The sequence below is a fragment of the Lepisosteus platostomus genome, chromosome 11 (genome assembly GCF_059453375.1).
Source record: "Lepisosteus platostomus isolate fLepPlt1 chromosome 11, fLepPlt1.hap1, whole genome shotgun sequence".
Classification (NCBI taxonomy): domain Eukaryota; kingdom Metazoa; phylum Chordata; class Actinopteri; order Semionotiformes; family Lepisosteidae; genus Lepisosteus; species Lepisosteus platostomus.
Genome location: NC_142621.1, coordinates 35,777,258 through 35,805,056, shown reverse-complemented (window position 1 = coordinate 35,805,056; position 27,799 = coordinate 35,777,258). Strand labels below are relative to the sequence as shown.

Sequence of the window (27,799 nt, the reverse complement as noted above, 5' to 3'; positions counted from 1 at the left end):
GGTTCTGAATATTCCTGGTGAAATCATGATAAAGGTCTAGAAAAGCACGTATTTTTTATATTATTTGAAGTGACTGTAACCTCTTATACCAGAGAACAACTGCCATGGCAAACAGATTATGGAACTGTCACTGAGCAATTGTCCACACAAAGGATTGACCATAGACTATTCCCATAATGAGAAATTGCTGTCAAGGAACTGACACCAGGTAACTGCTTGATAGCACCCAGCATGACAAACCTCCCAAGTACAATATATTGCCCAAATCATCTGGTGAATTAGGTTCAGTAGACATTGGGTTACTGTCATATATTGGGACATTGTGGTTCCCCTTTGTATATTCTTGTTTTCCTTAAATAGGTGTTTAAGCATGGAAGCATCTAAGAATATTTTAGCAGTATGAAGGAGCTGATCACAAATTACAACATATACAACAAGCTAGTAATAAAATATGGACAATACAGACAAACTACCCATAAGGTAACAGATAAATCTTATTAAAATATCAGAAACAAATCCAAAATACATGCCAGTGTTGTTTTAAATGTACAAAAGTGAAGGGGAGAAGCCCAGCTACTTGATGACATATGGCTCTGGCACAGTTGCACAAATTTTCTATATAATTAGACTCAAAAGCCTTTCACCAAGTGGGTGAATATCAGAAAGGAAGCCCAGCTTGTTGCTTTTTAACAGCTTCTGCTCTGCCTGTCACAATAATTGGTCATTTAAGACTATGTACAACTCTGTGGTAAATCTTGGCATGTATTTCAGATTGCCCTGTTGATTTAATTTTGCTTTACAACACTACATTTGACCTGCTAACTGCAAATCTTGGCAGGCCTAGCTCATTCAATGTTTGCAAGCCACAAGTACCATTGGTAAATTCTACTCGATCTAACCCAGGATTACAAAGACCTCTCATTTCCTCTCATTAAACTGATGGAGGATTAAAGTGATTAAAGTGATATACAGTAGCTGGGGTCATATCTCTACAGTGCCCGTCCTTTTTCAGCACAAATGTGAACGCACCCCCAGCTTTTTTGAAACAGTTTTGTTTTGACAGGCAAGAGACATCATCCTATCAGAAAACCCTAAAGCCTTACCACAAGTTCAGCAGATGTTTCTTTATAGTGACAGGATCAACAGCAACAACACATTCATCTGTCTTCAGTCATGTAGGAGGAGATGAACAGTGTTGTTGTACTGATATGTACAAAATCATATGGTAGATTTTAAGATAAATTAAACATCAATCAGTTCATTATAAAATTCATAAAGATACATTTCAAATCCTGCTTAACTTTTTTTGATTTACTGAAAACAATCCCAATCTCCCTTCATTTTTTAAATCTCTGGAAAATGCATTGCCATAAACATCAGAAAACAAAAAGTGTACAATTTAATAATCACCTCATTATTAAGATACTCTTAGATATACGAGTGCAATAAAACAATATGAGATTGTTCTCTATAATTGTTCTGTGAGACTGATATACTCCTTACCATGTATTATACATAGAATAAACAAATACAGACCAAACAACACTGTTGCATTAAACAGATTTGGGTTTAATTAAAAAAGACAGTGAAAATGAAAAAGGTGCTCAATACATGGTAACATACAGGCTATGGGCATTTTGAAACTGCATTACAGGCTACCTACAGTATAGTAAGTCACTTACTTAAATATATTTGTCTCGTTCTCTTATTAGTGACTATTTCATATGGATTCAACGGAATATTCAAACCTCAATTAGTTTCGAAAAAGCAAATGAGCTAAATGGACCTAAATGGCTCGTTTCGTTTGTAAACATTTTGATTGTTGAAATGACAGGTCTGTCTCTAATGTTCTGGAAAAGTCCAACAAAAATGAATATTGATGCCAGGTGTCTTGAGTATAGACTAAAAAACAAGTAAAGTGTAAAATGTGAATATTATGACTGAAATGTGTATGAAAAAATAACTGCACTTAAATACTTGTTGGATTCTAAAAAAAAGCAAATCATTGAAGACCTATAACATGAAATGGGTTCCTGTTATTTACAGCAGAGAGGAATAAATTATTTTTCAAGGAGAATATAATGTACATCCTAGGTATTTCTTTTTACTCTTCCTGTTTTGAAGTGTACACAGATAACTGTGAAGCATCTGTTCTTCTTTCTCATCTCACTGTTCCATGTGTATCAGCAGAGATTTCACAGTCTCTATTGCAAAGTGGAGTATTTCTCTGAAACATGTTTTTCCCACCCCCTTGTCTCAGGACTAGTATTAATAAATATTACCACTCATTTTATTCATACAGCATCGACTACATCCTTCTGAGAACATAGACCTTTCCTTGTCGAGTCAATGACTCATTCTTGAATGTGTTGACTTTTTGTCTAAGCAATGCGGAAATTAAGTGGAAATACAGTACATATTATGCATATACATTATTGTCTATCAATATAACTAATCTATTTTCATGCATACAGATTTAAGCATTTTATTGTATATCATGGGCAGACAATCTACAAAGGCACAGTATTTCTTCAGGGACAAACACAAGAGAGGCAGTTTCAGGGATCTTTAAATAATCACATTGCAGACTACCAAAAGTACAAAGCTCCTTGAATTGTATATAAGAATTATCTACAGTATATAAATGTTACAAGACTTTTGTTTAAACTTTTGAATAAAAATGTCCTCATGTAAGGTTTTCTATAACCCGGAACAATCAACTTGCCAAAGGTACAGAGCAACGTTAATCAATGAAACACTCACTCCTGTTCTCAGGGAGAAAACAAACGCATAAATCAAAGGCTTATCGTCGAAAACTGATCTGTCTGTACATCCAGGGACTCAAATACAATTCATCTTTCTCAGTGCAATTTACACATCATAAAAGGCAATGAGTTATGTTGCATCTTTAGGCATAAATAACACTCTTACTGTTGGTGTAAAAGCTGGCTCAGATATGCAACCCAGACCCCGACTAAAGCTTGTTAATTAAAGATGAAGGGACTTTTACTGACATGAATTTTACTGAAGTGAATTTTATCACAAGCTCTCTTTTGTACATAAAGTATGTTATTATAGCAAGCTTCACATTAAGCTTGATATCATTTAGAAACTGCTTCCACCAAGCTAAATTTAAATTTAAAGAACATATTTGAAACCATTCAGAATTGATGTCAACTTCTTGTAGAACATAGGAATGGTATAAATATTTAATGTGCATTTATATCTTTCTACTTAGTTAAAACCGAAGTGCTCTTTTTCAGCTTAAGATCTGTAAAACCCTTCAGTTTGGAAGGATTAAACTTGAGCCTACCAAGATAATCTTGTATATTAAACCCATGTGCTATATTAAGTCGAAATAGGCTGTAAATCGCAATATCCTTTATAAAATTCACACCCTAATCCTCTTAAAACTGTTATACATGCAGCAGACAAGAGCTGCTTTTATTTACACTAATAATGTCAGACAAACCAATAGGTGCAGCCATGACCAGTGAGTAATGTCTCCTTCTTTCACTTAGTTCCCCACAGTCAGACCAAGTGATTAAAACCTCCACCAAAGATGTGAGAGCAGTTAAACAATATGTCAAGCCTCTGAACGAAGTGAACTGCTTCAACAGTACCTGGCATATAATCCATAAAAGTTCTGATACATTTGTCTATGAGTCCCATCCCATTCTTCCACTTTGAATACTTTCAGTTTAAAGTGTAATGAGACTAATAGCTTGTGTGACTATACCACATACTGTATACAGTATGACCAGTTCTCATAACAGGACTGAGACTTGGTATTGGTCTTGCAAGGGAAGACAGACAGACAGGTGACAGACATTGACATTTTGGTGTTTGCCAGTGAATTTCAGCTTCAAGTTAGATGATAACAAACGTTTCTACTAAAGCTTCTTAAAAAAAAATACACTAGAGGAAGCCAGTGCGGTCTGTCTTTTAAAATGCAGATTGAGCAGTATGGTGCAAACATCACATACGAACATAAGAATGGTTAAAAAACAAAAGGAGGCCATTCACCCCATCTAGCTCATTTGGTAGTTAGTAGTTAATCAGTAGAAATCAGGGTATCAGTTTTAACAACATGGTTGTGTAGCTTGTTCCTTACTCTCACAGCCCTTATTACCAGTTCTAGTCTGAGCTACGTCATAAGCTCACCATGACCAGGATTCCTAAGCAGTGCCATGTATTGGTTTACTCTGGTTTGGCTCAAGATGGACAGGATATCCTTAGGTATGCTCTGTAACAACAACCCTTGGGGACACGCTAGACCCCTGTTAGCAACACTCACCCAATCACTCTAACTATGCTCTGGGCTCTAAAGGACTCATAGCATTAAAAATAGCAGATGGCTCCAACAAGTACACATTTCCTTCTGTGAGCCATTTTTTTCAGTTTGCATTTCACTGTTGATTCTAAAGTCCACTGGGTTAATGCGGTCTGTGACTTTGAGGATTTTGAAAACTTCAAGCAAGGTCTCTCATGGGAGACTTTATCTGTTCAAAACTAAAAAGATTAAATTATTTTAGCCTGTCAGGACTTTCCTTTGATCTAGAGAATGTGTCTAGTTTCTCTTCTCTGGACTGATTCCAAAGCATCAAATTTTATTTTGTATTCATAGTGACTGCAATTGAACTAAATGAGGTCTTACTAGTGAATTGTACAATTTGTACAGTACAATTTGATTTCAATTTTATGCTCTTAATTATAGCCTAAAAGTCTGTTAGCATTTGTAGTGCTTCACGACACTTTTTAAAAGTATAGACTACAGTATATTAAACTTCACCTTCTAGATGTTTTCCCAATTTTGAAATCTAAATAATTTTAAATATCCTTTGTAGTTTATTTAGTGTTTATCAGTCTTCATATTTTGTTATAATCTGCATATGTGACAAGTTTACTTACTGTAATAGAATCTACATTATCAATATAAATCATAAAAGTAGGGGTCTTAAAATAAATATCTCTGTCTTGACAGATAGAAGCTGTATTAATGGCTTATGCATATCTCATGTTTTAAGCACAAACATCAAGGCTCAGACATTTAATAATAATAATAATAATAATAATAATAATAATAATAATAATAATAATAATAATAATTGCTTAAACTTATATAGCGCTTTTCTGGACACTCCACTCAAAGCGCTTTACAGGTAATAGGGACTCCCCTCCACCACCACCAATGTGCAGCATCTACCTGGATGATGCGACGGCAGCCATAGTGCGTCAGAACGCTCACCACACATCAGCTATCAGTGGGGAGGAGAGCAGAGTAATGTAGCCAATTCATAGATTTGTTCTATTATGTGCTTCTAGTGCCTACAGCACCTCTGCTCCTTCAATGATAATATTATTTAATGTACAGTAGAACTTTGTCTTTCCTCTACCCAAAGCTCAAAGTAAACATTGGTGTATTTACTGCTTTCCCTTTAAAACATTTCCACATTTTTCTTTTCAAATTTTTGATGTTAACTGGTATCACTTAAACAGACACAAACCTATTAATTTTTTTTCTCCAGAAAAGATTAAAGGGTTGTTTTGAGTTCAAGGTTCAGGGCCATCACCGACAACAAATTGTGTAATAACAAGTTGAAATAAGTCATGTCTTTTTATACTGCACAATGCTTAATAAATATAAGGCTAATTGTATTCAAATGATATAGGGACATCAGTTTATGTTTGCTATTAGATGTGTTACCATATGTCTATGTAACAGCCTCAAAGAGTTATTCAGTGTTATTATATGGCTTCTGAGGAGTCATATCTATTTCATACAGCTGTAATAATACAAATTTCTTCCAGAAATATTCAAATGCTGCTCAAATTTACCATAATGTTTAGCAACAGCCAAACATAATATGAAATAAACATCACTTTCTATGTTTCCCAATTGCAAGGCAATTTTAAATTATTTCAACTTTATTTCTTGCTTAGTTTCCTTAGTTAAACTTTATTTCTTGCTTAGTTTCCTGGTTATTCACAGTTCACTCAAAAAAATGATCACTTGGTCATTCAAACGTTTCTTCGGGTATGTACCTGAGCTTCAACTCAAGATTCAAGTGCGTTTTTTTCTTGCCACCCTATGGAACTTTGGGAGTGTTAAAAATAGGAATACTGACAGGTTAATTTTTAAATCTAAATTGAGAAAATACCTGTCTGAGTTACAGTAGCTTTCTTATATCTGACTGTAGCTGTGGTTTTGATGTGAAATGCCTGAGTAAGCCTGGCATGTTCTAAATTTGAAATTCATTCATCATCTCTCTGGCTGGTTATTGATATACTTACTTCACCCTGCCAATTTTTTATAAACGTATTCCTAAATTTAGTTTTAACACAAACTAATCAATTTGGTTCACTGTCATGACTCATTAGGGAGGGGAAAATTAGGACAAACCTTTTCACTTCTATACTGTGCATCTGCTGTGTGCCATTGCTTGAGGACACCAATTCACAGAGCATCATTGGGATTGGGTATGCTTAAGCTAGCCAGGGTCTTATTGGTGCAGCAGCAGCTCTTATTACTTAAATATCTGTGCATATACCTGATGGATGCCTGTACATTTGATGACATCAGAAAGATGTCACTGTGCTTGACACTTGACACTGTGTGTCAAGTGCTGAATGCCATTACAAGTGGGTGTGTCAGAGGATAATGCCTGCAGATCTTGCTCTATGGCACAGAAGTCGTTGCTGGAGTTTTAATGCTTAAAACAATTGCCAATTCCAAACTGCACCAGATTAAAAAAAATGCTTATTCCAAAAAAAGCATTATGAAATCACTCATCGCATTGCTTTTTGTAGCTGCTGTTTGAGAAATAATGTTAACAACACATCACATGTATCTTGACTAAGTCTTACAGTACGTAACCATGCCAGCACTTGGATAATTGTGTACTACGTTTGGAGTATCCAAGTCACAGCTGGCTTACGACATAGCCTCATTTGAAAGAGGGACTACAAGGCTCAACTTCATGCCAAACGTGCATTTGTGGTTTGAATCTCCCCAAACATGGTTTTACTGTACATGTTTTAATGTCCTTAGAGTAGCTGATGTGACTGTAAATATTTGCCAGTTGTGTTATTAAAATGATTTCAAGTCTTGGTTCTATAACATGTGTACTTTCTTATTGTGCAAGGACATTTTTCATAGCAGTGGAGGACTTTATAAGATTACACCCCTGAGCTACATTTGGCACTGCTGGGAGAATACTTCTATGTAACCAGGCAAGGCTTTCTGGTGCAGCAGTAGGGGAGAGTGAATTATAGCCACGGTCAGAGAGATCCCTGCATTTTATTTTAGTTTTTAAACAGAAGTTGGGGAGGGAGTACGTTGATTTTTAATCTCACACTTCTGCTCTTATATGTTTAAATATCTAACTTGGTCTATACTCTTTGCACAGGTCTTTTCTTGGTCTCATTTTTGTGGTTTCTTCAGAGTCAGCTGTCTCACATATGTGGTGGTCTTTGACCTTACATTTTCATCCTTCATTGCTCCTGCACCACTTCCATGCTCCTTGCTTGCTCACCAGGTTTCCTAGGACAGCTGCAGTCAGCAATCAAACTACCATCTGCCTCTTCCAAGACAGGACGGGAGTTGCTTTTTTGCCCTACCCTAAACAAGCAGCTCTTCGACCTCCATCTCTCCACGGAAAACAATCATTTCCCTGCAGCCACCATGATTTTTACTCCTCCCTTCTGGTTCTCATGATAACATCACCCTTCCACAATTCTTGCAAATCTGTGTCAGGGAAATATACTTATCAAGGAAGCCACGAGAGAGAGTTCTCACCTGAGTAAGGTCTTTATTTCAATATTGCAATACTGGGAGCCCTACTGTCACTCTGCAGAGTGCGTCAGAGACTCAACTTGCTACAGGCAGTACAGGCTTTTATAAAGATATTGTATGCAGTGGAAAAATACAGCACTTAGTCCCCATCTAATACTTCCCCTTTCCTTAGGACCAGTAAGATTACAACACAGAAACAAAAGAAGAAGCGCCAATACATATTGTGCAAAGTTTAGCAATTGCACTCGGCTAATTTGGTAATCTAGACAGTTATGTCCTTTCTTGACAAACTGTCTTCTGACAACCTGCACGCAGCACAGCAGTTACATAATTGTCATATATTTCTCTAAAGCTCTTTAACATTTTAAGAATCAATTTACCCATTAGATTTCCATTTCATCTGGCATCCAACCCACTGCAGCCTCACGCCAGCATATTTACGTTGATTAATTTCTCCCCTTCCCAAATTTTCATTACCCTGTCGCTGTCTCTCCAGTCACAGACACTCCGGTCATGACTCCTCCTGGGTTCAAGCACACAGTGTTATGGGCCCAGGCTCCTGTTTAACAACCCCCACAACCCCCAGTGCCTCTACCAGCTCTGGCTCAGGCTGTTATAGTGTCAGGTCCCCAATCCTCTCCTCCTTGTCCTTGTCCAACCCTTATGTTGGCCTTAGACTCTCTCTCCTTCCCCCATAAGACTATCTTCTTTTTGGGAGTTCCAGCTGGAATCAATTCTTATTCATCCAATTGTCACAAATGGAACAGGTTAGTCAGTACATCAAGCTCAAATCTGCAATTAGCAGTTCCTACACCACTCTACATCACTAAGTGAAGTTAACTTCAGTGAAGTTAGCCTCATGCTGCTCATTCTGCAAGGGTACAATATCTTCTGCAACCCACTGTGGAACAACAATCACCACAATCATAACCCAAGATTTTTAAAAAATGTTGCATGTCCAACCCCAACTTGATCACCCAAAAGATGCATGCCACTAGCTCCTTCACTGAAGTATTTTGCATAGGTGTCATGGTGTTACTTCAATTGCTTAATTTAATTGCATAGAGGTTTTGTCACACTTCCACTATATTATATTTCTTTAGCCTGGCAAATATTAAACTATGAATTTTGCTTTCATAATAAATTTAACTGTTTTGTTGCATTAGAGTTTGACAGAAAGATACACATACAGTAGTTTAAGAAAATATGCTTAAAATATGTTTTAGAAAAATAAGTAGCTACAAACACAAACAGAAGACAGTATTCAATCTTGATACAGTATAAAGACAATTATACAAGGGCTTGCTGTAACATTTTCAAAAAGCAGGGTCTTGCGTTTTAATGAAAGAAATTTGAATGCAAATTACATTAGCTCATTCTCAGCGCTGTGAGACTTTTGACAAGTGCTTCTAAATAAACTGTATTCTTATTAGTCCAATCAACAGCACTCAAGAGTTGAGGTTTGTTATCTGAAGATGAAGTTGATATAAAGTTACAAGCAATGGGGCAAAAGGGACTCCTCTAAAGTCTTGGCCCACACATGCCAGATCCTGAACTACAACAGATGCCGTGATTGAAAGACTTTCTCATTTATTAGCACAGAAGAGTGTGTGGGGCCCTGAGACAATAGCAACTAAATTGGAGCCAGAGGGAAAGCCCTCTATAGCATCCTCAGGTGCCTGCACTGTCAGTACGAGATGCTGAAAGATGCAGAAGATGATATGCATGAATTCCTGAGCAGTGTTCAAGAGCTGATGAAGTTTGGCTTTTTGCTCAATTGTTAAGATCGTCAGACAAACTCCCCTAACAGGGCTCAGTACTCCGAGCTCCAGAAATGTATATACTCAGGAGAACATACACATGAAAGGCCCTCTGCATTTGGAAACAAAAATGACTGAAACATAACCCATCCATTGTTACTGGGGTTCTTATAAATGATAAATGAGGTTTGAAGAGGGTGAAACAAAAACATTGAAATAAGCCTAAAATGTGCTTGCACTCACATGAAGCTCTTCAGGTAGGCAGCAGATGTGCACAACTAAGATACATTGTGAAAGGAATGTGACTTTGAATCCTGGTTTTCAAAAGGCACATTTCATTTTCTCAAATCAAAACATTTATAATTTTGTAAGCAAGGTTATTTTGTGATTTACAACACTGACTTATAAACCATCCTATTACATTAGTGTTCTTATATACATGTAGTGGACAAAAAAAAGAGGAACAAGAGGGTAAATGTGGAAAACAAAATATAATAACATTGCATGCATAAAAATACAGGATAGGCTAAATTGTCTGTAATTATGACTAGCATGGAGAGGAGACATCAGTGACTCTTAAAAAGGGATGATTGTTGGGGCACGTTTGGCAAGAGTTTCAGTGACTGAGTCAGCTCAGCTTGGTGGTTTTTCATGAGCAGCAGTGTCTACGGTGATGGCAGCATGGAACTAATGAAAATCATCATCAGCAAAGGGGAACTATGGGCGGAAGTGTGTACTCCAGGATCATGATATCTGTGCATTAATTGAAAGTACAAGGCAAAAGGAGCAAACAACAGAAGATCAATTGATTGCAAATTTCAGCCTGGGGCACAAGCAGCCAAAAAAAGCAGTATGGTACTCCACAGAGCAGCGTACCATAGTTGGTCATCACATCTGTTAGTGGTGCAAAAAGCACTTGTAATGGACTACCCAGCAGTACAGAAATGAGATATATTTAGATGAATTATCCTTCACCAATGGATGTTCTTGACCAATGGATGAGTGCATCCTAATTAACTATATAGTCCTTGGAGTGCTTGGTTCCAACAGGGAATGGATCTGCTGATTTTCTCCTCATTGCTTCAATGAGAAACACTTACCCTACTTAGCCATTCTACTTAAAGAAATTAAAGCATTAAAGCATTAAAATAATTAAAGCATTATTGCATATTATGTGCAGACTTGCGTTTTAGCAGAATTGTTGGATATATCTTGTAAATATAGTTCCCAGGACTAGGATCCAAACTTTGGGAGACATTGCTTTGTTTTGTTGCCTCAAGGGTGTGGAATGATTTCACAATACATATTAAATCTTGAAAATCTATCAAGAGTTTTAAATTTTGTCTTTAAACTTACTTTTATAAACTAGTTTAGCATTATGTGTAATTAGTTGTATTAAACTGACTATCAATGTGTTTCAAATACTTTTGCTTTGTTTTATTGTAAAGCAGATGTGTCATGAAAGATGCTATATAATTATTATAATTTTATTGACTGATGCAAGCTTTCACAAATATGATGAGATACTGTATGATTAGGTCCAGTTCTATCAGCTGTGAGCTATAAAATATCTTCAAGTGTCACAGTAACTAACTTAAAAGTTTCACTATATTTATGAGCATTATCATAAAGCACAGGTAGTTTTATCACAGGGTTTGACAATGGCTGTGCACTGATCATCTGTTATTCTGCACAAAAGAAAATTTCTTAAGCATCATTTATACCTTATCAGGTAACATAATAGCAGAATTTCAGATAATCTGTCATAGTCAGAGGTAAAATTGATTTAAACATCTAAATTAGATCATTACAAAGGGAATGACCAAAGGATTAGCTTTTCTTCATAAGTAAAAGCTTTCAAGGTTAATTTCAGAGGTAAAATAATTTACTGATCAAAGAAACCCGTTTTCATTTTACATGTGAATAAATAGAAAACAATGGAATTGGGGTTCATTTTGGAGATAGGAATAAAGTATATACAGTGTAAGTATCAGAAATGTTTGTATGATGTACTGTATATGAAATGTTTGGGATGAATATTCATTAGAGATAACTGTAAAATTACATTTCAAAGTACATAAATATGGGGCTGCATTTTCCAGTACACTTTTTGCATAAAAACATCTGAACTGATATGCTACTGCATATTAAATAGACATTAAATGATGCATTTTTACTTCCAATTAAAATATAACAAAACACCTACAGAAAATATAATAAATACAGTATATTTAAAATTGTTTACAGGTTTGCTTAAAAGTTGACATCACAAACTGATATTTCACAATCAGTTTACAAACATAAGTTCATAAAGAAACATAAATTGGGTATGCGAACATACTTATTTCATATTGTCTATTTTCCTTTACTAAAAACAGAGTTAATTTTACCTAAGCATTAATTGAAAAAAGTAATTTATCATTCAGAATAAATTAATAAACATTTTCATGTTAAATACAGAAAGAAATCTTATAACCTTTTATTGAAAGATCTTGTTTCAATTAGACTTCCTTAAGTAAATACTTTAACATTTTTCTTCCAATGACAAAATGAACTTTAAAGCATTTGAACCTACAAGCACAGATTATTACTGGTAAAGAAAATAAGTGCCCAAACCCCTAATTTAAGTAAAAGAAAATAACGTAGAATTCCATCAGGTCAGTATACATCACCATCCATATTATAAAAAATAAAGGCTTCTTGTGTATCATCAGCACTTCTTCACTATTCAACAAAAAACTCTAATGGCATTTGTTTTTAGACCAAGGTCTTGATCAAGGATATTACATACTGATAAAAAAGCAGAAACTATAAAAAAAAATTCAAAGCTTGTTGCTTCTTCCCTGACAGTGTCACACAGTTCATGCTGTGGTACAGATTGTCCTTGTACTATAGGCTCAATTGTCAAATTGGGTGATCTTAAAGGACTGGTCATGTAAAACCGCAGTTAGATAGTTGTTGGCCTTCCTCTTTAGTTTGTTTTTAAAAAGTATGATCCAACACACCACCTATACAAGAAGATAATAACATGACATTTGTGGCAGTTCCTTGACCTTCCACTCTGTGGTTCAGCAGAAATAAAGGAATGGGTTTCTAGAGCAGACACCTGCTATGCTCTGTTTCCTAATGAATATTTATTAGTTATTTATTAATGATATTCTTGGACTTCAAAATATACCTTTGCTTAGTTTCCTGTTAAATCTAATCTGAATGAATCATTCTGTGCTGTTACCTTGACTTCCTTTGCTTTTACTGTGTGCCCATTTCTTTGCTTTCTGTATTATTGTGGATTTTCAAGGACTTTCACACTCACAGCCAATCTGGCTACAGTTAACCCAGACTCAAACAAATTAACTTTCCTCCCACAAATCAAATAATCTGAAGCTGCTGTGGCAGCAGATGAGTACCTTTTGATGCCAGAGTACCAGAGTGCTATTGCCACACACAATAGCCACAAACACAAAACAAATCATGTCAGTATATAATAGTAGAAAAGAATATAGCTCCTAAGGGTGGCAATAAAGGTAATCAGGGTTGGACTGGATGTCACCAGACTGAGCCTAGGTCATGTTACTATCTCACTGTGACAGTTTTCCTCAAGAAGCAATTCCTCATATAAGTATTTGGATCAGTTGGATTCTCCAAGCAGGGAAGAGTAAGGATTCATATGGCATTGCTAGGATTAATTAGGTTCCCCAAATATCGAAGTGTATGGATTCCCATGGTAATGTTGGGATTAGTTAGATTACCCTGGATAGTATTGGGATTAGTCAAATTCCCCAAAATAGAAAATTAGGAGTTCCTAAAGTAGGGAAGAGTAGGATTGATTTCCCAGCATAGGGCTGGTATTTGTTTGGTTCCTCATTCAGAAAAGAGTAGGAATTCCTTGGGTTAGTGCTGGTATTAGTTCTCCAATCTGGGAAGCATCATAATTGCCACAGCAGTGTTAGGATTAGTTAGATTCCCCAAACTGGGAAGAGTAGGGATTCCCATGGTAATGCTGAGATGAGTTAGATTCCCTGGGTATGTTTGGGATTAGATAGCCACTGTTTCTCTTCTATAGGTAAATCAGCACAGTAATTTGGGCTAACGGTTATATTAGCTACTAACAAGATGTACATAAAACCCACATAATCAAATTCAGTTGGCCACAAGCATCAGGGATAATATTTTAAAATGGCAGTTCCATTATGAAAAAAATGGTGGAGGTAATAGAGGCCCAAGGAATGGATTTATTATTACATATTTTTAAAGTGTATCCATATATTCTGAGGACTTTCTTCACATTTGGAAATTCTGTACTAGTTTAGTAAGAAAACATGGAATCCTGTTAATAAAAAGCACCATCTGATGTAACAATGGTGTCTTCAGTGTGAACATCCTTGACAGGACAAGGAATAATGCACTCCATTTTCCCTTAGGTTCCGTGTAGCCATTGCCAACACATACTGCAAAGAAGGAGGTGTAGAGAAAATACAGACTTAAATTTAAATATACAGGGATATAAACATTCCCCTGATACAAGTAAAACATTAACCATGTCAAAGAATGTGAAAGGTAACTATCCTCTCACAACCAAATGAATTCAGTATCGGGCATATTGACACTAATAGATCCGAGATCAAAAACCCAAATTCCAGTTCTGTTTCTAAACATCACTTTCTGATAATGTGAATCTAGTTTGTATTTGTCTTTTTTAAATTTTATTACATCTCCACTGATTTTGCACTGGGCTTTCAAATCGCATAATCTCTGTCATGTCTGGTTAATAATAAGCAAGCAAACACCGGATGGAGGTTATCAAGTAGGATGAAATGTAATATGATTTACACCACAGACTTGTGCAGCAGCCAAGATTTCTTCCAATACTAAAATTAGAATAGTAAACACTCTGTGTTCCAAACCAAGACACCACCTTAATTACAAAGAATGTGCACATAGAGCTGGGTAAATCCAGTTTTTCATTTCAACCTAAAAATAATGGATGTCAGAAGCTTGTTTATTTTCCCTTTGTACATCACCTTGAAATTCCTGAAGTGCCTTGTAATCTACATAATCTACTCTAACCACTTCACTTTTTGATTGCAGTTTATAAAATAAAATATAAACATCTATTATGAAGGATAAGTACACAATTTACTTTGCAAAATTCAGTTTATAAAATCTTAACAATGTCACATTGAGTTTGTGCGTTGACAAGATTAAGCCAAAAGATTTTAATTGTTTCCTCCATTTAGCACTTCAAATTTATCAACATGATTAAGAGAACTGGAGAAGAATATCTTAACAATACAGAATATGGCTTGGTCACTCGACAAGGAACGTGTTTAGTGTGCAAGCCTTGCACTTCTAATTCTTGACACTGGCTGGCCATGTGATTCACCAAGTGCATGGTCAAGACAGGTGGGTTTGAGAGGGTCAAGGTATCTTCAACAGAGAAGATACTCTTCCTCAGCAAGTGTCACTCAGTTTGCAAATTCTGGTGAGAGCTTTACTCCTCTCCAATCAATCCTTACTTTTCCTGTAGGCACTGCATGGACTTTCATTGTGAAAACTCATGGATGTCTTAAAAATGTTTAAATCAAATTTACAGTGGTATTTCCAAATGTTAAAAGAAAGAAAAGGTTACATAAAACAGTCTGTAAGTTTCCAATGAGCATGTTGGTAAGTGGAAACGTTCCAGATGTCACACTACCATCTCACCATCTCAAGTCGGACCCAATAAGAATTACTTTCTTATTTAAATTAAAGAAAATTAATAAAACAATAATACTCTATAAAAATCAACTGAATATGTCTATTAAATGTCCTATTGTTCCTCACCAACCATGGCCTCCTAATAATCCCCATCTATGAATTGACTTCATTACTCTGCTCTCCTCCCCACTGATAGCTGATGTGTGGTGAGCATTCTGACGCACTATGGTTGCCATTGCATCATCCAGGTGGATGCTGCACATTGGTAGTGGTGGTGGTGGGGAGTCCCTATTACCTGTAAAGCGCTTTGAGTGGAGTGTCCAGAAAAGCACTATATAAGTGTAAGCAATTATTATTATTATTAATAATAATAATAATAATAATAATAATAATAATAATAATAATAATTGTTATTATTAGTAGTAGTATTTAAATGACATTTTCCAAAGTATGACTCTGAGATACAATACAAATTCAGAATGTTCTTAAATACTTACAGTATTTGTCAGAGATAATGAAATCTGAATGGGGAGCTGTATCAGTGTGCATTCAGGTGAGTGACACCTGAAGAGGGCTCAACAGCCGAAACGTTTATTCTGTCTACTTTTCAGTGTGGAATTAACTTTTATTTGCTCCTTTGTACACACGATGATGAAATCTGTTAACTGTCCATAATAATGTGTATGTGTTATATGTCTATAACATCACAGGGCATTAATAAAACAAGAAAACTAATTGAAATTCTGTAGAGATTCATCTTCAGCTGGTTCCAGGGCTGTTTGTTTCTTAGTTATTTTTAAACAACATACCTTAGATCAGCAAAGTTGGGTATATTATTAAATATTAATCAGAACTTAAAGCTGTGGAACACCTGGGGTTCTGCTGCAAAAAAGCAGGAGACACTCCTCTGAGGCATATAGCTGCTCAGATCTCAACAAATTAGATTCCCTGCATGTCTATCAACCAGCAGGTACTGAAAATCTTAATGCTCAGAGCCCAATTTACAACAAAGGAAGCCATCCAGAGACTCTCCATTTGCATCAAACATCCTGCTTTGCTTGGAAAAGGGACAAAAGCCCTTCAGTTTATTTCAGAGCACATCAAAAGACTAAGGTGATGTTGGAAAAATAAAAAGGTAAAAAATCAATGTCAGATAAAGAAAACTATGGAATGGGTTATGAGACAGTGAAATCTGTTTATTTTACATAATGGAAAAACAAATACCCAGCATGAGACAAGCCCTGTAAAGTGATAACATCTTCACATTTGCTTATTGGTACTGTACAGTATGTGATCTAACCCTAACAGCTTTCATGCTTGTAAACAAAATGCTAATAACTGCATCAGACTCCTGCTACATTATTTCTTACTGACTCTGATGGTCGTGGGAGGTAGTGTTTAATGAGAGTACAATGATTTTGAAAGGGCTGTAACCAAATCAGATGGAAATTTACAAATGACTGTGTTAACAATATAAAAAACTAAAAGGAACAATGCTGAAATCAAGACAAAGGCTTAACATCTAAAAAAGACATGGATCTTGCATGATGCATTTACAGTACATGAACAGCTTGTGGCTTTCAATTTTGTTCTGAGCACATCATTTGGACTAGTCATTGTGTGAAAATGAAAACAAAAACGTAATTGGATTATTTGGTTTAAAAGTTATAATTGTTTTTAACGGATGGATAACGTTTTTTTCACAAAATGAAAAACTAGATATCTGCAAAAGTTCATCTAGGAAAAGGTGCTTTCACATGCTTTTTCACTTGACTTGTGTAAAATGGCTTCCTTTGGTCATGCAATGTGACCCTATACAAATAACAGCTGGACAGTTCAGTGCCTTTTCACTGTTCTGGGGCATAGTGAAATAACCCAGGATTGTTTTCCAATGGTCAGAGGGGAAAAACAAACATTTCTCAAGGTGGCTAAAAACAAACATTTACTGTAAAGCAGAAGTAAAGAATAAAATCATTCACTGCTCACTTTGACATTTGCTGAGTAACTGGGATACAGTAAGTCTCATTCTGGTACAATGTCAACAGTAAATGGCTTTTGAGTGCAAAAGCTACCAAATTGCACATATGAATATACTGTACGTGTTCACTTTTCCCCACAGTGAATCAGTACAATCAGTACCCAGCTTTTCATAACAGACAAGGTCAAGTAACCAGATAGACAGTAGGCGTGAGTGGATAAGTTCCATTTTATGCTAAGTTTTCTTCTGCAGTTGTATTATCTGTTGCAAAGGTAATTCACTGGGAACCTTCACTGCTGCACCTAATTATAAATAAGCATTCCACAAACTTTGAAAACAATACCATTGGTGAACACACACAGTTTAATTAACAATAGTTATTCAACGAAATAAACAAGGGAATCTCACAGCAGCGGCAAAGGTGTGGCAGTACAGGGATTTAAATCTATGGACTGCCCAAGTGTCTTCTCCTAAGTGTCTACAGACAGTTGTTCAAGGGCATAACCTGAGCCATCTCACTGGCTCAAATCTAGGTTATGTCATTAGCTGACTGTGACAACGATTTCACAAGCTGTGCTAGACCACTGGCTGAGCACTTCTGGGAATGGATGGGCTGGAATGGGCTGGACGCCAGTGAGAGTACATTGTTATCCCTGCATCATTATAGCTCCATGTGGTCCAGACTTCACTCAGAGAGTTTTGATATTACATATTTTAGTGAAAACACAGCAGGGTCCTCAACTCTTCCGGACCAGAACAAAGGCTGTTATGGCACTTAAGTCATTACAGAAACACTAATAATTTCAAAAGAATTACTAGCAATAGCAAGTTTTGAAGTGAAATAAAAGTTGGGAAGTGGGATAAGAGAGGATCTCCCAGATAGTGTTTACTTGGCATAAGAACCTTGGCATATAAACATTGTTTTAATTTGCAAAGGAACAAGTAAAGGTTTATTTCATGCTGAAAACACAAAATAGGAAAAGAAACATTGTGTTTATTTTCTTCTCTTTTCAGCATGGAATAAACCTTTACTTGTTGCTTTGCACCCTATGCATGCTGACGCAGCTACCTACTTGAATTGTTTTAATTTTATAATTGTATACACCAAACAATGTCCAAAGGTTCTTACAGTGAAATAACTGATCAGTTTTACGCCAATGTTCTGTTCTTCTTTCCATAGTGAAAAAATACATTTTATAAGAAGGAAGACAGCCAACTCTGCGTATTAAGTGTATAAACAAAGACTGCAGAATATCCTTGAAGACAGGAGTCATACCGGTAATAAAACTTCACTCAGCAGTAGGCACTTTTGGCTTCAGGCTCTATCTACAGTTTATTTCCCAGAGGACTGTGGAGAAATACGTGCTTTGCAGTTCTTTGAAATTAAATACAATATAATTTAAATGGATAAAATAAATCAAGGGGATTTTGAAAATGTATTATGGTTTATGACTATCCACAAATGTTCAGTGTTTTAGAGTTGTCCATGTGGGATTCAAAACAACACAGAAATAATGTGTCTGCATATAGTATGTGAATCCCAGTGATAAGCACAATGATTACCCCATGTCTCAGACATAAGGATGATTTTTTTAGGGTGATTCTACAGAACTTTAAATATATGCATTAGTGCATTGATATAAGATTGTACATGCTAAAACACTGAGCTTTATTTACTCATGATTAGCTCACAAGCAACATGTGCTGCAAGTGTAGCTCATTCATGGTCCTCCCCCAGGCATCTCCCAGTGACCTGAAGCCACACAGCATATAGGCAGGCGAACCAATCCAGTAAGCCGAAAGACTGGTCATGTGACCCAACAATCTCTTTCAAGCTGCACAGGTTCATACTACCATTACAGGCTTATACCACATGAGCCCTGTGACATCACTACTTTGCACTACTTTTTACATTCAATTGCACAGGTTCAGATTATTTTAAAGCTATAAAAGAGCAACAGAATAAAAGTGGTGGATATATATATATATGTGTGTATATCCTCAATTCAAGAGAGTAGAGTTCCACTTTACAAAAGTTTTCTGAAAGTTTTTTTTTCTTTGCTTGTCAGATTTCGCCACTATGGCAAGGTGTCACTGGGAAGCATTTTTGTTCTGTCATTTCATTATACTGTAAATCTTCAGCTGACCTATGTCCTTGTGCTGTATTTACATACACAAATGCATGAAATGGGAATTAGTCCCATTAGAGTAAAAATGACATCTTTCTCATGACACCTGAGCTCAAGATGACCAGGTAGTTAACCAGCAGTTATCTTAATGACTTTTCTTTTTACCTGAATACTGTTCAGTCTGAAGTATGAAGAGGAGGATGGAAGGCATTTCATTTAAATTGTTTATGAAATAGTAAACAAAAAAGACAGAGAAGAAAAGCCAAGAAAACAATGTTGAATTAATTTACTAAGTAAAAAAAACAGAGGACTAACCAAATACATTTTTATTTAAATTAATTAAACAAATAGCCTATATCTTTTTATTAGAGGAAATGAAAAGTACATTCATGTTTCATTAGCTGAATTCATCATCTTTGTCTTAAAATGTTCCTTGTTGAAACACATAAACATTTTTCATCCATGATACTATCCAAGGAAAAATGTCAAATTCAAGCATTCATGCATTGCTGTGGTTTCTAATCCTTGTCCTGGAGAGCCCTGACACTAAAGGTTTTGGTGTAAAACGCATATTTAAGCAGTGGAAAAAGATTATGTTAATCCATAAAAGATGAGGCTGAGCTAAAATGCCAATCAGCGGACTTGGCTGCTAAGTGTCATACTGAGAGACAATGATGGGCAGCTTTGTCTATGACAACACAGGGAACTGCAGGTCCTACAAATACTCAACGTTACCTAATTATATGTGCTTAATTGTATGATTGAGCACGGTGGTGAAAATCACTTTAAAAATGAAGTATTAGCAGGAAACAAGTTTAGGAAATGAATCAAAAGAGCCAAAAATTGTACACTTGCTAGCACAGACTCCAATCATTTACACATGTCAGTTTTCTACTGGCAATTTCATGACACTTAGGATTTTTATTTTAACAGAAAATATAAATGTCTTTTAATGGCTTTAAAATTATTTTACTTGACCTTCAGCAATTCAACTATAATAAATATCTGTTTTTCACTGATACTGCGAGCAATTGTGGTCACTATGTTACACTAAGCAATTTGACACTCAGCAATACGTGTCAGGACTAAACCCAACCTAAGGTTAACTTCATGTGATGTGCAGTACAGTATGATATCATCCCTGGTGCTACATCCAAGACTGAAGCAATAAGCAAAAGCATATAAGATGTATTCCACCTGAACCCCATACATCAAACAGCTGCTTAATTTCTGTAGATGCCACACATTCCTTTTGGTTGCTGAAATAAAGCACTGCATGAGGAGTAAATCAGCTACCTATCTCTTCATTTTTCCCTTTGCATTTGTTATTTTTGTCATAAGGTTCGGGTTCACTATCACAACAACAACTTTGGTTCTTATTAGGTTAGGTTACAGCAGCAACCTCTATCTTTACAAAAATCAAATACATTAGAGGTGCTTAAAATGATTGACATATTTATATACTGACAATCATCTAAAGTAAGTGTTAAAATTCTATAATTGGTGAATTCAAAGTACAAATTAAAAAAACTCATACAATAACTTAAATGGAATGGGTCATACATTCATCATACAGTATGTATAATAAGAGTCAACTATGATTATCCACAATGACTAATTGTGCAGAGTATAATTAAAATATTAATGTGACTTTTTAAAACTGCTCCAAGCAACTTCCTTGTGCACACAGTATTCTATAATAAATTAATTTATTTAAAATGTGATGCATATCTAGTTGATTTTTACTTGATGACTGTAAGAAAATCAATTTAGTAAATTAAACATACAAGAATTAGCTTGAAATCTCTATAGGTATATCACCCAAATAGACTTGTAAATTGTAATATAGACTCAAATGTTTTTTTTCAGATGTTCTGTCTTAGGATTCCATTTCTTCCCTATTTAACCTCTTCCAGTTCTCCTAAGTATTAATAACTTCTTTGTATGCAAAAAAAAGCCAGATATTTATCCTTCAGCAGGTTTTACAAGGTATTAACTTGAGATCACATCATAAACCTTTAGGTTTTTATGCAAATGATAGAGAAAGCAACACATACAGTAATAATGGGTCAAATTCTACAATGCTTGAACCCTAATTATTAATATAAACAATAAATCTCCTGTGGTTGCTCTGGTTTCCTCTCAAAGTCCAAAAACATGCTGAAAGGTTAAAGAGCATGCATATTTAAAGAGATCAACTCATACACCACTGAGAATCACTATGAATACAGTAATAGTGTAGAAAAATTCTTCCCATTTCCACAGGCATACTGTATTTCCCCTGTGAGGGAGAACTTGTGAATATCACAACACCTCTTTTAACATCTTTGCAATAATGCCTTCCCATCAACACATGATAAGTCACTTAGTGCTAATATCACTAATGCCCCTTTATCAGGTCTTTGTCGGCAAAGGTTCAGTAATTGCCAAGTTAAACTGAAGTCAAGCAGTTTAACTGAATTATTAGTCAGTGTCTTTAAGGTGGTCTTGAATGCACTAAAGATTTAGAACAGGAGTCAAGTATTCACATACTGTATGCTATTCACTGCCAGCTGTTTATCAGTTATTTTAATACTGTAGGTACTGTAGCTGTATTGCATTATTCCAGCCACCTCTTGAAGCATTTGGGCATAGTATTCTCTGTTCAATCGCCTCAGTTTAGAGCAGACAGCCATCTAACCAAAATATTCCAACAAAACCCACAGATCATCGGGAAAAAGCACAGCTATGACTGACACCATTTGTCAACTAAAATCATCAGGTACACAAATTAAATTCAGTCTCCCTGGTTTCAAAGAGCATTTGCTAACACCATACATTCATCTGGTATACAAAGCTATTCCTCAAAGGTAGATGTCAGCTCTGTCCCAAATAAAACTGAGGCTTGAAACTATTCTTTTTGCACTCTTCAAGGAAAGATGAAATGGGGCACAGAAATACAAATTTCTCTGTATGAAAACTGAATTATAACTTTTTTTCTCCCCTGTTTATCACTACTGTATAGTGTATACTGTATTCATATATTTTTCATATTAACCCATAAATGTGGCAAATGTGTTTTCTGGTTATAGTTGGAAAAAACCAGAAAAAATGCTTCCAAACAATAAAGCTGGTATATATTCCTGCTGACTTCAACCACAAAAAAAAATGTTTTTGAAAATATTTTTAAAAAAAATGTTGAACATTATTTTTAAAAGTTATAACATAAACAAAGAACAAATATTAATTTGTTGGGAACAAACCTTCATTTAAAGCCCCCTTAGTGTTGTTCTTCTGTCAAAATGTTAGCTACACACACAAGGTGACTTTGCCAGCTTGCATTAACAGAGACTAAGGAACAGAAAAGTGGTTTACTGAAATGGAATCATTAGCTTCCTGACAGGGACTTCCCACTCCCCCAGCCCCTTATGCTATAGCAGAAACCTTGCTATTGCCTTATTTCAACACCTTTAAAAATTATTCATTATAAGACAGCACTCCAGTCTTGACAGGGTGCAGCACACCATCAGTCATCCAGTGCAAAATAATCTAAGAAACACAAGCATGCATATGTTCAGGAACTAAGAGACTTCTCTAAACACATTAGAAAGACTGTGCACCTGACAGAGGATATTATTTGCTACTCTATCTTTAATGCAACCCTTTGGAAGCGTTAGACCCTGAACTGGATACCAAGATGGGCTAACGGAGACTCAGTATTAAACAATCTGAGAAACAGTTTTCTCCTCCTTCAGTTCATTTTAACATCTCCAGGTAGCACAAGCAACCAAATTGACAATCTTTGACAACCTGTGAAGTAGCTCCACGTTTTTTCTGTCAGACGCTGCATGAAATATGTCTCTGAATAGCCTTTACTGGTTATGCAACAGCGGTTTCTTCAGAAGGTTTTCCTTTTTATGGGAAAAAGACAATAATCTTTATAAATAACACAGGGCAAAATTGATTCATCTTGCCAAGAAATAACACTGGCTTCCTGAAATAATCTCCACTGACATGGAAAACACACTCTAGTAAGAGCACCATTTGAACTGTCATTCCAAAGACTTAGGTGACCTTGAACAAAAAAAAACTCAATGCACTTTGCTCAATATTGATGCTCTCTCAGATGCACAAAGAAAAAAGGAAGGATTGGCTGACATAAGCTTTTGCTTTCAAAAAGAATCATATTTCCCAGGTATTGTTATCAAGCATATAACAGATCCCATTAATAAAATGAAAAAAATTATCAGTGAGAAAGAAACTCTTTTGTAGTACTACAGTATACTTGTATTTGCAATGCTTTCTAAAATTAATTAAATGAAAAGTCTTTTATAGATTGAAACTATAATGCTTTAAATATTTTGGGTGCTTTAGAAATAATAACAGCCTTCCCAAAACAATTTAATATGAATCATCATCACTGCTGAGACAGTGGGACAGAAATTCAGAGAATCTTTGAGGATGTTCTACATCTGCAAGCATTTAAACTATTATTTATTATTATAGTATTGCACTATTATTACTATTTCTCTTTAAATCAGAAAACTGAAAATTAAGCCCATTTTATTTAGCAGATGGTGTGCTCTACAATAGAATAAGGCTAAGACAAAAGATTCTGATCTGATGCAGGCAGGTGGTGACAGGATCAAAAATATCATTTAAAACATGTTGCAGACATCAAACATCTTTTTTGTCCATTGAAATCCAGTGCAATTCCACCCTACTGCCAGCAAAATATTATATCTAATGAATTTTTTTCCATTTTCTCCACATACCATAGCTTTAAATAATTTAGTGCACAATTATATCAGACTCTGTCCTTTATCCAGCACTATTTAACTGCAAATTTGGAAATATTGTAATGGGATATACATTTTACCACCTTTTAGTAACTTCACACATATAAAATCAAACAACTGTATTAAAATTATTTTACATTCCATGAACTTTACAGTTCCTAACATTACTTCATGTTCCAAAGAACACTGAACTGTAAAAAATGAAATCGCAGTCTATCCCATTATCCTATAAGTTAATATTTTATTGCAGACTTCAGCTGAAAAACAACTAGAATTTAACTGGAAAAGCTGAGAGATCCAGAGATCTATTGCACCTTATTTGTGTCAGCTACATCGTGTTTAAAGGGACACAAATGTCAGGACCTTGATCTGAAAACATACCCCTTCACTAAGTGTTGCTGACAAGCAGACTCTTCCTTCCCTGACAATGGCTTCGTAAGTGCAGGTAAAATAAAAGGTTTTGGCAAAGCAGTGTAGGACAATTCTGAAAATATGATTGGATATTCTAAACTAAAATTTAATTAAAGGTTATCATTGCCATTCCAGCTTCCTCGTTGAAATACGTATTAAGCTCAGTCAAGGTATTTAAATAGTTTTTAACATGTTTGATTTTAAGGGTTGATTACATTATTATTTTCCTCAAGGCTTCCTCAAATGTCTTCTTGGCTACTCACCTGATGTCAACTTGGTTACTCATAGTTCCTGACCTTTCCCCTCTCCAATATTATAGAAGAGTAATTTTGCCTTGTGTTTTCTTCTTATATCAATAAGAAATGAGTAATGAAACTTTGCCATACCTGGAACGAAGCTCCCCTGGACAACCTCTTTGTATGCCCACCAGCCTTCATGGATTTTCGGTGAATTTTGCTGGGCTGAAAAACAAAAAGGAGAGTGGGGACACTTGAGATTAATACGCTTTGTCATTTTAAACAAAGTGGATCTGAAACCTAGATCCACACTGAATTACTGATTCAGGCTTTGCCTGTGTAACCGTCACAGCACTTGGGTATGGTTTTCAACAAGGCATCTAGAAGCACAAATTGAAAACAAAGTTGCGAGCACCTTTTTCAGTCCCAGTAATAATATGGAAATAAGCTCTGTCATGTTGTGTCAGCTGTACAAGAAAGCAGAGATTCCAAAGGATTTGTACTTTATAATTGGGTGGCTAGGTATAGTTTCAGCTACAAAAGAAGGTTGTGACCTGGAATTACAGACAAGGCTTTCTAAGATATTGTGTTTTACACTGCAGCTGTTCATTGAATAATGGCCAGAAAGGCCTAACAAGAAAGCTGAAGCTTGCCTGGTACTATTTTATAGAAAATAGAAATGATTTAACCTACTGCATGCTGAAAACAAACACTACCCAGATGAATTATTTCAATCTTTAATAAAAGGAAGCATAGAACAATGAAAGAAAGATTCAGCTCTATTTAAGACACAAGACACAGCCACAAATTCAACTAATTTCAACTGTGAATTTCAAACTATAATACATCTGAACTTCACTTAACAAAATCAAATATTGGAGAGTCTCCTCATTATTCAAAGATGTGCATTCAGAACTTCAAACTTCAAACAGAAGTAAAAATACAAAGAGAAATGTGGAAAACAAAATCAAAACTTGATTCCTTTTGATTCCTTGATTCCTCCTGGCATTTCTAAATGTACATTTAGCCTTGTCTTTGCATTATGAATTAAAACTGAGATTTAAAACATGATTTTTAATTTTTCAGCATCTCATCTCTTTAAGACCAAAAGTAATCTCATATTATTCCCTAGGCAACCACTGTTTCTGTCTTTAATATTTGTTTTATATATACAGTAAGTGATAAATGAGTGTTAAGTGATTAGACATTACAAAACTAAGAAAATAAGGCATGATGTAGAGGATTCTGGGCACTGCCACCCACCACTGCTGTAATGTTTCCTCTTCAATTGCTTAAATATAGATGTAATTGCAATGAATGGAATGTGATGAGTAATATTGTATTTGGCCTGCTGTTAGTCTCATACAGTCAACTATGTCAAAGCCACAGCTAGCAATACCAGCAATAAGTCATATCGTGAGACTGAATAAGGATTCCTTCCTTCAAATCTTAACTAATGCCAGCAGATCATTACAAATTGCCTTGCTCATCTTCAAAACATTACTCAACAGTGATTTAAATGGCTAAATACAATCTGTGACCTATATACAGTATATATACAGTATATTGTAAGAGATGGTTTTGCCGACAACTATAGCTTACTTGTTAAATCTGCAATCAGATCACATTGGGACATTTCTGCAGTGAAATGTCTGCTGCACAACCTGTACTTATTCGCTCGTACATCGCAATACATCAGTCATTACAGTGACTAAAGAGCAGGAAGAGCCACTTCATGTCTCAATTTACATTAACTCTCAATCACAGCCTTGCCCATTATCAGATGTTTGCTACAACATGCCGCCCATACAGTACTTTCACAAAGTTCACAATTTTGCTTAATTTGGAATTTGTCAAATTTAGCTATAGCGTCAATTAATTTATTTTATACCAAGATTCGATAACTGGTCTGAGAAATTGGGACTGCAATGTCCCTTTATTCAGCATGGGTACATCATATCTGACCAGGTCAGGTCCAGTGTTAGTTAAGTATAAAACATTCTAAAACAAATTTAATCTTTAATGTAGAACAATACTGGGTCTGGTTTTATATTCAAGACAGTACTTATAAATAGACATCCATCCATCTTCTAACTGCTTCTTTTGGTTCAGGGTCCTTGTGGTGCCTATCTCGACATTTTATTTGCAAAATCCAAACTGCTATTATAAGATATTTAGCATAATATATACCCAAGAAGCTATTGCTTCTAATGTTATTATTTGTATTACTGGAGCACTCATATTTAATGTACATTGCCTCAAACTTTAAGTCATCACACACAAATGTTGTTAGCTGAGCATCCATCAATCCATTTTCTAACCACTATATCCTAGACAGGGTCACAGGGGAGCTGAAGCCTATCCCAGCAGTCAACAGGCGCAAGGTAGAATACATCTTGGACAGGATGCTAGTCCATCACAGGGCACACACTGACACATTCACGCACACAGTCGCATCAGAACCATTTTCCCAAAAGCCAATTAAACTACCAGTATGTGTTTGGACTGTGAGGGAAACTGGAGCAGCTGGAGGAAATCCATGAGAACATTGGGAAACCATTCAGGCTCCACGCAGATAACATCCCAGGTCCACAATCCCAATATTTTTCCAATATCAATTTCCACAACTATCTACTAACCATATGACAAAAAAAATAAACAGACATTTAGAAAACTAAATATTTATTGAATGGTATAAAGTTTTAAGTATAACTCACTGTGTATTATATATTTAACGTATTGAGAATATTATTTAGTATTTAGAAACAGTAGCTGCCTATCGTTATCTAACTACTGCTTCTGTTTCAGTTTTAAAATATCACTCCTCTATAAACTGTAGGAAGGTACATGTGAAAGTGATCTATACTGTAATTCCAGTTTAGTTCACTAAGCACCTTAGTTCATAGGTCTTTTGAACCCCTTCAATTGACTCTTATTCATTTTAACACAACCAGGCACTGGAGTACTCAACTTGATTAACTCTGTGTCTGCCATTTTTTCAGGCTTGACATTATT

General features: G+C 35.6%; 1 protein-coding gene across 3 annotated transcripts in view; it reads right to left on the bottom strand.

Annotated features, from left to right (window-relative positions):
• The window catches only part of ca10a (carbonic anhydrase 10 (inactive)a), a 238,851-nt gene that overhangs the window by 176,597 nt on the left and 34,455 nt on the right, over positions 1-27,799 (bottom strand). For all 3 annotated transcript variants that reach the window (XM_088599423.1, XM_088599420.1, XM_088599422.1), the window contains exon 3: positions 24,935-25,009. In XM_088599423.1, coding sequence (XP_088455549.1) covers positions 24,935-25,009 — 75 coding nt within the window. The remainder of the gene's footprint in view (positions 1-24,934; positions 25,010-27,799) is intronic.